Below are 12,091 nucleotides of genomic sequence, written 5' to 3' on the forward strand. Positions count from 1 at the left end.
GTGAAGAGGTGACTCCGGGATGCTGGTCTTCTAGGCAGAGTTCCTCTGTCCAGTCTCAACGTCAACAGTGAAGAGGAGACTCCGGGATGCTGGCCTTCTAGGCAGAGTTCCTCTGTCCAGTCTCAACATCAACAGTGAAGAGACGACTCCGGGATGCTGGCCTTCTAGGCAGAGTTCCTCTGTCCAGTGTCCGTGTTCTTTTTCCAGTCTGAGATATGGCTTTGTCTTTGCAACTCTGCCTAGAAGGCCAGCATCCCGGAGTCGTCTCTTCACTGTTGACGTTGAGACTGGACAGAGGAACTCTGCCTAGAAGGCCAGCATCCCGGAGTCGTCTCTTCACTGTTGACGTTGAGACTGGACAGAGGAACTCTGCCTAGAAGGCCAGCATCCCGGAGTCGTCTCTTCACTGTTGACGTTGAGACTGGACAGAGGAACTCTGCCTAGAAGGCCAGCATCCCGGAGTCGTCTCTTCACTGTTGACGTTGAGACTGGACAGAGGAACTCTGCCTAGAAGGCCAGCATCCCGGAGTCGTCTCTTCACTGTTGACGTTGAGACTGGACAGAGGAACTCTGCCTAGAAGGCCAGCATCCCGGAGTCGTCTCTTCACTGTTGACGTTGAGACTGGACAGAGGAACTCTGCCTAGAAGGCCAGCATCCCGGAGTCGTCTCTTCACTGTTGACGTTGAGACTGGACAGAGGAACTCTGCCTAGAAGGCCAGCATCCCGGAGTCGTCTCTTCACTGTTGACGTTGAGACTGGACAGAGGAACTCTGCCTAGAAGACCAGCATCCCGGAGTCGTCTCTTCACTGTTGACGTTGAGACTGGACAGAGGAACTCTGCCTAGAAGGCCAGCATCCCGGAGTCGCCTCTTCACTGTTGACGTTGAGACTGGACAGAGGAACTCTGCCTAGAAGGCCAGCATCCCGGAGTCGTCTCTTCACTGTTGACGTTGAGACTGGTGTTTTGCGGGTACTATTTTATGAAGCTGCCAGTCGGAGGTGCAGTTAATTGCAGATTTTTGAGGCTGGTAAACTAACTAATCCTCTGCAGCAGAGGTAACTCTGGGTCTTCCTTTCCTGTGGCGGTCCTCAGAGCCAGTTTCATCACAGCACTTGATGGTTTTTGCGACTGCATTTGAAGAGACGTTCAAAGTTCTTAGTCTTCCGTATTGACAGACCTTCATGTCTGGATAGACTGTCGTTTCTCTTTGCTTATTTGAGCTGTTCTTGCCATAATATGGACTTGGTCTTTTACCAAATAGGGCTATCTTCTGTATACCACCCCTACCTTGTCACAACCCAACTTAATGCGTTTGAGCCAATCAGAAAGAAAGAAATGAACTTTTAACAAGGCACACCTGTTAATTAAAATGCATTCCAGGTGACTATCTCATGAAGCTGGTTGAGAGAATGCAAAGCTGTCATCAAGGCAAAGGGTGGCTACTTTGAAGAATCTCATAAAATATATTATGATTAACACTTTTTTTTTGGGGGGGGGGGTTCTACATGATTCCATATGTGTTATTTCATAGTGTGTCTTCACTATTATTCTACAATGTAGAAAATAGTCAAACTAAACCAAAACCCTGCGTGTGTGATGACTAATTTGGCCCACCTCTGCTCTGATTTCAGAAGTGGTGAGGTCTGATCTAAACCTCCACAACAGAGACTACCTGCCACGCTACAGCAGACTAAGGTTACAACCACCACTGGAGCAACAGCCCCCAAGACTTCTTGAGGGGCCTGGACTTGGGGCTAGGACTTTAGGAAGGTGTTTGACTGGGTCTAGGTCTGGAGTCAGACCTGCGGTGAAGTCAGAGGAGACACACAGAGACTCTCTCCTTCCTCTGTTCTTCCCCTATACCTGTCGTCTCTGTGGTACCCCCCTGGAGGACGAGGACGGTTCCACTGCACAGATCTGTGCCAAATGCACCCTGGACATGCTGACCAAGGAGTCATCTGGCCCCAACAGCCCCGGAGAGCGCGGGGACAAGGTCTACACCTGCAGTGCCTGTCCCTTCCTCACCCACTACCCCAACCACCTGGCGCGACACATGAAGACGCACAGCGGAGAGAAGCCGTACAAGTGCCCTCAGTGCGACTACGCCTCCGCCCACTTCGACAACCTGAAACGCCATCACCGCGTGCACACGGGCGAGAAGCCGTACAAGTGCCACCTGTGTGACTACGCCTGTGGGAACCTGGCTAACTTAAAACGTCACCAGCGGGTCCACTCGGGTGCCAAGCCGTTCCAGTGCGCCGTGTGTAGCTACAGCTGTAACCAGAGTATGAATCTGAAGAGACACATGCTGAGACACACGGGAGAGAAGCCTTATAAGTGCCAGCAGTGTGGCTACACCACGGGACACTGGGACAACTACAAACGACACCAGAAGAAACATGGCCTCGCCACCGACGGATGGGTCAAAGTTCAGATGTCCGGCGGGGGTGAGGAAGAGGGGGGTGAGGAAGAGGATGAGGAAGAAAGGGTGGCGGGACAGCCGCAGAGGAAAGAGGAAGAGGCGGTGATGCAGTATATGTCCAGATAGGAGAGGAACAGAGCTGTACCACAGAACATGGGAAATGACAGCTTAAACTACCAGCAAAATCCTAGATTTTCTGTTGTTGTTGTTTTTGTCAATGATTTCTCTGCAGCTGCTATGTAGAATCATGCACAATTCTAGAATCATGCACAATTCTAGAATCATGCACAATTCTAGAATCATGCACAATTCTAGAATCATGCACAATTCTAGAATCATGCACAATTCTAGAATCATGCACAATTCTAGAACATGGTGATTATTAGTGGAAATGTTTGATGCCTTTTGGACAGAAAGTAAAGGAGGGTGAAGGAAGGTTGCTGCTGTGTTGCCAGATGAATGGACTGGGATGAGGGTTCTACTTTAACGTCTGCAACTAAATGCTGCCTGCATTGTCCACCATATGCTGTTCTCTCCCCCCCCCCCCCCCCAACACATACCAACAGTGCCGTATATATCCTAACTTCATTTACATTATGCCTTACAACCCACATTTCAGTTGTCCTATTGACTAGGTATGCATCTCCTCTAACCAGTCTGCTATTCCATCTCCTCTAACCAGTCTGCTATTCCATCTCCTCTAACCAGTCTGCTATTCCATCTCCTCTATACTCTCCACCTACCAGTCTGCTATTCCATCTCCTCTAGTCTCCACTTACCAGTCTGCTATTCCATCTCCTCTAACCAGTCTGCTATTCCATCTCCTCTATACTCTCCACCTACCAGTCTGCTATTCCATCTCCTCTATAGTCTCCACTTACCAGTCTGCTATTCCATCTCCTCTAACCAGTCTGCTATTCCATCTCCTCTATACTCTCCACTTACCAGTCTGCTATTCCATCTCCTCTAACCAGTCTGCTATTCCATCTCCTCTACTCTCCACCTACCAGTCTGCTATTCCATCTCCTCTAACCAGTCTGCTATTCCATCTCCTCTATACTCTCCACCTACCAGTCTGCTATTCCATCTCCTCTATAGTCTCCACTTACCAGTCTGCTATTCCATCTCCTCTAACCAGTCTGCTATTCCATCTCCTCTATAGTCGCCACTTACCAGTCTGCTATTCCATCTCCTCTATAGTCTCCACCTACCAGTCTGCTATTCCATCTCCTCTAACCAGTCTGCTATTCCATCTCCTCTATACTCTCCACCTACCAGTCTGCTATTCCATCTCCTCTAACCAGTCTGCTATTCCATCTCCTCTATACTCTCCTCCTACCAGTCTGCTATTCCATCTCCTCTATACTCTCCACTTACCAGTCTGCTATTCCATCTCCTCTAACCAGTCTGCTATTCCATCTCCTCTATACTCTCCACCTACCAGTCTGCTATTCCATCTCCTCTATAGTCTCCACTTACCAGTCTACTATTCCATCTCCTCTAACCAGTCTGCTATTCCATCTCCTCTATACTCTCCACTTACCAGTCTGCTATTCCATCTCCTCTATACTCTCCACTTACCAGTCTGCTATTCCATCTCCTCTATAGTCTCCTCTTACCAGTCTGCTATTCCATCTCCTCTATACTCTCCTCCTACCAGTCTGCTATTCCATCTCCTCTTACCAGTCTGCTATTCCATCTCCTCTTACCAGTCTGCTATTCCATCTCCTCCTACCAGTCTGCTATTCCATCTCCTCCTACCAGTCTGCTATTCCATCTCCTCTATAGTCTCCTCTTACCAGTCTGCTATTCCATCTCCTCTAACCAGTCTGCTATTCCATCTCCTCTATACTCTCCACCTACCAGTCTGCTATTCCATCTCCTCTAACCAGTCTGCTATTCCATCTCCTCTATACTCTCCACCTACCAGTCTGCTATTCCATCTCCTCTATACTCTCCACCTACCAGTCTGCTATTCCATCTCCTCTAACCAGTCTGCTATTCCATCTCCTCTATACTCTCCACTTCATCATCCATAGCTTCTATCTTCCTCAACCCCCCCTCTCCCCCATAATCCTCCTCAACCCCCCCGTCTCTCTCCATAATAACCCTCAACCCCACCCCCCTCTCCATAATAACCCTCAACCCCCCCCCCCTCCTCACTGTCTCTCTCCCCATGACAACCCACCCCCCTCCTCGCTCTCTCTCTCTCTCTCTCCCCCCATGACAACCCTCAACCCAACCTCTCCCCCACCTGTTACTTCTGTAAGAATAAGGAGTCATGTCTGCTCTATTCATGGTATTTCTATCTGGCTACTGAACCTGGTGTGATCTCTAACGGTGTGTGGATTTAGCCTGGTCCCAGATCTGTTTGTGCTTTTCTTCATAACCAACTAGGACGGTCAATGACCATAGGAGTTGACAAGACAGCCCTAACAGATCTGGGACCAGGCTAGGTAATGACAAGACAGCCCTAACAGATCTGGGACCAGGCTAGGTAATGACAAGACAGCCCTAACAGATCTGGGACCAGGCTAGGTAATGACAAGACAGCCCTAACAGATCGGGGACCAGGCTAGATAATGACAAGACAGCCCTAACAGATCTGGGACCAGGCTAGGTAATGACAAGACAGCCCGAACAGATCTGGGACCAGGCTAGGTAATGACAAGACAGCCCTAACAGATCTGGGACCAGGCTAGGTAATGACAAGACAGCCCGGGGACCAGGCTAGGTAATGACAAGACAGCCCGGGGACCAGGCTAGGTAATGACAAGACAGCCCGAACAGATCTGGGACCAGGCTACGTAATGACAAGACAGCCCTAACAGATTTGGGACCAGGCTAGGTAATGACAAGACAGCCCTAACAGATCTGGGACCAGGCTAGGTAATGACAAGACAGCCCTAACAGATCTGGGACCAGGCTAGGTAATGACAAGACAGCCCTAACAGATCTGGGACCAGGCTAGGTAATGACAAGACAGCCCTAACAGATCGGGGACCAGGCTAGATAATGACAAGACAGCCCTAACAGATCTGGGACCAGGCTAGTGTTGCTTTGGAAACGCTGTGATCATATTAACTGTGAAGTTAGCCCATTGTTACGTCCTTATGTCTGTTTTTACTTGAAGCAAGGATACATCCCAAATGGCACCCTATTCCCTATGGGCCTAGTTTAAACAGTGCATTATAAAGGGAATGGCTCCCTATGGGCCTTGTTTAAACAGTGCACTATAAAGGGAATGGCTCCCTATGGGCCCTGTTTAAACAGTGCATTATAAAGGGAATGGCTCCCTATGGGCCCTGTTTAAACAGTGCACTATAAAGGGAATGGCTCCCTATGGGCCCTGTTTAAACAGTGCACTATAAAGGGAATGGCTCCCTATGGGCCCTGTTTAAACAGTGCACTATAAAGGGAATGGCTCCCTATGGGCCCTGTTTAAACAGTGCACTATAAAGGGAAGCGGGTGCCATTTGAGATGGAACCCAAGACGACGTGTAAAGTTGAAGCATGATCTGATTAGTGTGAACTAAGTATATAGCTTTTTGTGATTGTATTTCCTCATTAGAAGTGCTTTTAAAAAATATATAAACTTTGTTTTTTTCCATCTCGAAGAATGTGATGTTTTCAGTGGTATTAAGTTTGTTATAAATGGGACAAATATACAAGAACTTTACAAATCTTATCAAGTGAATTACTATATGCAGTAAAAAAGAAAGTCGTTTTAAAAGAAATGATGGAACAGAGTTTGAAGCACCTTGTCCAGTGTAGGGAAATGTTCTGTGTGTGTAGAAGACGGGTGTATTCATTCCACTGATTCTGTTGCAAAATGTTTCGACCTACCTGAATTTGTCCAATAGAAACTGTTTGTTTTTTCCCCGTCCATTTCAATTCAGGCAGTAAAATGAAATAACAAATGTTCCTTCATTATACCAACCAGGATAATTGAAATGTCAAAATCCCAAACATGGCAGAATTACAGCCAGGTCTTTTTGTGTTGCGATTTAAAAAAGGAAAGATTCACTCATTTTTTGGAATGTCATTGTTCTTGTGCATCTCTGAACGATGTTCGTATCGGAGTTATTGAACCGGGAGAAATAGGGCTGGTATGACAAGTCGAGTCAGAACATCGCTCAGATGCAAAAAAAAAAAAAAAAAGTCAAAATGGGTGAATCTTTCCTTTAAGTTGGTTTTATAATGGGACAAACATACAAGGACAGTGAATTATTACTACCTACATTAGTCCCCTGAGTGTAACTATTGTTCTTATGCAGTGGTTTCAGAATTGCCTTAAGTCTTTTGAAATAAACATGGACTTTGTTCACTCAGTGTGAGATTAGAATGCTCCTGTTCTTTATGCTCATTGGTCCTTCTGACTGCAGTAAACCGGAGACATTTCCCCATTACTGACACAGTAACATTCTCTCAAGTCAGAACCGGGATTCAAATCAAAGGCCTGTTGTCGACAGGCTCATTGGTCCTTCTGACTGCAGTAACCGGAGACATTTCCCCATTACTGACACAGTAACATTCTCTCAAGTCAGAACCGGGATTCAAATCTAAGGCCTGTTGTCGACAAGCTCATTGCATTCAGCGTGGGAGGTAATTGGCCCCAACATTCCAGGCTAATAACACACACAAAACACTTTGTTGTTAGAATTTGGCGACTAAACATTTTTATTTATGTTCTTTACCAGTATAATACAGCAATGGAAACAGACACTCGTCCTGATAGGCTTCATATTGATCCTCTGAATGGTGTATTATAATAGGGCTCCATTTGGGACCCACAGGAGAACAATTTGAAGTGTCCCAAATGGCATCATATCCCCTATCTAGTGCACTACTTTCAACAAAGGCCCCATAGGGCTCTGGTTAAAAGTAGTGCACTATATATAGGGCTCCATTTGGGACTCAGAGGAGAACAATGTCAAGTGTCCCAAATAGGGGATATGATGCCATTTGGGGCACTTCAAATTGTTCCTGTGAGTCCCAAAATGGCATCATATCCCCTATCTAGTGCACTACTTTCTACAAGGCCCCATAGGGCTCTGGTCAAAAGTAGTGCACTAGATTAGCATGCCATTTAGGAAATGGATCTAACATCCTTCTTTCCATTTAGAACGTCCATTCTAGCTGACCTATAAGAGCACAGTCAATAGGTTTACATTCATTTACTTGCCATTGTGGTACAGCTGGTTGAGATGCCATTTAATTCAGCATCCTGGTCCAAACCCTATGGTCATTGAGAACCATCTTCCTGTAGCTTCCTCTGTCAACTTTCACTAGTTGGCTATTTATTCTAGTTCTGTTAACACAAGTCAACAGGAGGGAAAAGCCTGGTGGTTATGTTATGTTGAAGCTTATAAATGGGAATCACTTGAGAGAACTCCTGTGGAATGGTTAACAAAATGGTGGAAATACTTCTTTAAATACAGACTAATCTCCATTTTAACGATACACCATCATAATCCTCTTCTCTGATTGCCACATTTGTTTATTTCCAAAAACAACATTGAAATTTACCAAATGAACCCAACAGAATGTTCCACAAACCCCCACCCCACCCCAAAAAACGTTCTTCAAAATAAGATGTGGGATTTGTAAAACACTTAATTTGACTAATTTTCCCCAACAAGTCTGTAAACAATGATACATGTTTTTTTTTTTTTTATCTAATATTTTATACAGTTTGGAATAGGGTTGATTACAATAAATCAGAGCCATGTGTTTAGAAAGTTGGGACATTGAGGGTGACAACAACCTGTTAGAACCCCATTAACATGACACTACAACATTCTACAGCAGCCATGTTAGAACCCCGTTAACATGACACTACAACATTCTATAACAGCCATGTTAGAACCCCATTAACATGACACTACAACATTCTATAACAGCCATGTTAGAACCCCATTAACATGACACTACAACATTCTATAACAGCCATGTTAGAACCCCATTAACATGACACTACAACATTCTATAGCAGCCATGTTAGAACCCCATTAACATGATACTGCAACATTCTATAACCCCATTAACACGACACTACAACATTCTATAGCAGCCATGCTAGAACCCCATTAACATGACACTACAACATTCTATATCAGCCATGTTAGAACCCCATTAACATGACACTACAACATTCTATAACAGCCATGTTAGAACCCCATTAACATGACACTACAACATTCTATAGCAGCCATGTTAGAACCCCATTAACATGACTATAGCAGCCATGTTAGAACCCCATTAACATGACACTACAACATTCTATAGCAGCCATGTTAGAACCCCATTAACATGACACTACAACATTCTATAGCAGCCATGTTAGAACCCCATTAACATGACAACATTCTATAACAGCCATGTTAGAACCCCATTAACATGACACTACAACATTCTATAGCAGCCATGTTAGAACCCCATTAACATGACACTACAACATTCTATAACAGCCATGTTAGAACCCCATTAACATGACACTACAACATTCTATATCAGCCATGTTAGAACCCCATTAACATGACTATAGCAGCCATGTTAGAACCCCATTATGACACTGCAACATTCAATAACAGCCATGTTAGAACCCCATTAACATGACACTACAACATTCTATAGCAGCCATGTTAGAACCCCATTAACATGACAACATTCTATAACAGCCATGTTAGAACCCCATTAACATGACACTACAACATTCTATAACAGCCATGTTAGAACCCCATTAACATGACACTACAACATTCTATAACAGCCATGTTAGAACCCCATTAACATGACACTACAACATTCTATAACAGCCATGATAGAACCCCATTAACATGACACTACAACATTCTATAACAGCCATGTTAGAACCCCATTAACATGACACTACAACATTCTATAACAGCCATGTTAGAACACCATTATGACACTGCAACATTCTATAACAGCCATGTTAGAACCCCATTAACATGACACTACAACATTCTATATCAGCCATGTTAGAACCCCATTATGACACTGCAACATTCTAACAGCCATGTTAGAACCCCATTATGACACTGCAACATTCTAACAGCCATGTTAGAACCCCATTATGACACTGCAACATTCTAACAGCCATGTTAGAACCCCATTATGACACTACAACATTCTATAACAGCCATGTTAGAACCCCATTAACATGACACTGCAACATTCTACAGCAGCCATGTTAGAACCCCATTAACATGACACTGCAACATTCTATAACAGCCATGTTAGAACCCCATTAACATGACACTACAATATTCTATAACAGCCATGTTAGAACCCCATTAACATGACACTACAACATTCTATAACCCCATTAACATGACACTACAACATTCTATAACCCCATTAACATGACACTACAACATTCTATAACCCCATTAACATGACACTACAACATTCTATAACCCCATTAACATGACACTGCAACATTCTATAACAGCCATGTTAGAACCCCATTATGACACTACAACATTCTATAACAGCCATGTTAGAACCCCATTAACGTTACATGGGGAACATTTATACAATGCTATGTACCTGAATGTCTAGATTTATAACAATATAAAACATAGTATTTGGCCTAAGTCTCTAAATATATGGCTCTGTAATAAACTATGGATGATACAGGTATTAGTAAATGTTCAATGATTTTTTCTTATACAAACATACCATGTTTTTTTAATGTTTATTTTGTGCAAAATGCGTTAGTAAACTATACTTTTGGCTTTTATGAGACACCTTTAAAAAAATGTCTGAAATGAAAAAAGGGCAAGAAAAAAACCCCGAAGAAATCACAGATGGGAGTTTCACAAACCCCCTTGGAAATATTCTATGGGTAGGTGCCAAAAGGCACCCTATTCCTTACACCGCTGGTCAAAAGTTGTGCACTATATAGGGAATAGGGTGCCCTTGAGACTAAGCCCATGATGTGTGTCGTCCATCTGTATTGCCACATTCAAGTGCTGGTCAGAACAAGGAAACTCTGACATGTCCGACTTGCTAACTGGTTGAACGCAGCTCGTGTATAACTACAAACAAGTCAGCCATTTCAGAGGTTTCCTAATTCCCACTAGTACGTGAACGCGGCATAATACTGTGCAAAATTATCGGTTCGGGAAGTGCCAGCCGAACCGACCGACCAATCAAACGACGTCTCCGTCGGCAAGAATCTATCTGGCGAGCTCCCAGCTAAGACTGAAAGAATGGTTGGTAAGTTGACCAATGGCAACAGGCAAAATTAAGGCCTTATATTATAAATCTTACAAGAAATATGCCCAAGCATTGTAGTCACCAACCTGTGTAGTCTAACATTCCCACGAACCTTCACTACAACAGGGGAGATCAATAACACAAATATAGAGAAGAGAGAGAGAGAAAGAGAAGAGAGAGAGAGAGATATAGAGAGATATATATATAGAGAGAGAGAGAGAGAGAGAGAGAGAGAGAGAGACAGAGAGAGAGAGACAGAGAGAGAGAGAGAGAGAGAGAGAGAGAGAGAGAGACAGAGAGAGAGAGACAGAGAGAGAGAGACAGAGAGAGAGAGACAGAGAGAGAGACAGAGAGAGAGAGAGAGAGAGAGAGAGAGAGAGAGAGAGAGAGAGAGAGAGAGAGAGAGAGAGAGAGAGAGAGAGAGAGAGAGAGAGAGAGAGAGAGAGAGAGAGAGAGAGAGAGAGAGAGAGAGAGAGAGAGAGAGAGAGAGAGAGAGAGAGAGAGAGATCTGACACCCTTTTAACAAAATCAGCTCTGGTTTCTACCTTGGATTTCTGACGTGACAGAATCAACACACTAAAAAGCAAACACAGAATGTGATTCACTTTGTGATTCACTTTGTGATTCACTTTGTGATTCACTTTGTGATTCACTTTGTGATTCACTTTGTGATTGAAAACGAGCCTCATTTTTTGAATTACACAATGTTCTAATTTTTTACAGAAGAATGTAAATCTCTGAATACTGTTATATAAGTCTGGAACGTGGTGAAGAAGTGCAAAACATCCATTATTATCTTAGTAATAACATGTTCAAAATGACAGTTGCAAATGTCCTCGTTTAAACCACTTTCAGCTTAAGACTGCAGTTTGAGATTTTTTTTTCTCTAAATATTATTGACAATGTAGGAGAAACAATGAGCTGATTGATGAACAAGAGGATGGTCAGTGAAAACCATGAGTACAGGCAAGTCTGATTAGGCTTAGCCAAAGTCAGTCATTTCTTATGGAGCATGGCTTGTGTCTGTGTTTGCACTTCTACAACGCAGAAAACCACTCGTCTGTAGCTCAAACCTTTAACAATTAAAGACCTATTTTACCAGAAAGAAAGAATGAATGCAGAGTTGTGGGTTCTCTTAAAGGGGTACACACAAAGTTAACCATCATGAGTAAGGAACTATGAAAATAGTTCAAATGAACCCTATTTAATCTATAAAACACATTTGTCACAGAAAATAGATGATTTGCAGTATGTTTCAGGTCAGATGGAGGTCATTATCACAACAACAAAACATTTTTATAGGGATATTTTAGGTGTGCCGAATAAATTTGTATCACCCATTAAAGTGTGCCACGGTTCAAAAAAGGTTGGGGAAAACACTGAGATAGATGGCAGTTTCGTCTGTGTCCCAAATGGCCAA

General features: G+C 43.7%; 1 protein-coding gene across 2 annotated transcripts in view; it reads left to right on the forward strand.

Moving 5' to 3' along the window:
* Positions 1-6,761, forward strand: part of LOC109881473 (zinc finger protein 513) — a 38,680-nt gene extending 31,919 nt beyond the window's left edge. For both annotated transcript variants that reach the window (XM_031836750.1, XM_031836751.1), the window contains one exon: positions 1,634-6,761. In XM_031836750.1, the coding sequence (XP_031692610.1) occupies positions 1,634-2,550 (917 nt within the window). In that variant the 3' untranslated portion in view covers positions 2,551-6,761. The remainder of the gene's footprint in view (positions 1-1,633) is intronic.
* The last annotated feature ends 5,330 nt before the right edge of the window (positions 6,762-12,091 follow it).

The sequence above is a fragment of the Oncorhynchus kisutch genome, linkage group LG12, assembly GCF_002021735.2.
Source record: "Oncorhynchus kisutch isolate 150728-3 linkage group LG12, Okis_V2, whole genome shotgun sequence".
NCBI lineage: Eukaryota > Metazoa > Chordata > Actinopteri > Salmoniformes > Salmonidae > Oncorhynchus > Oncorhynchus kisutch.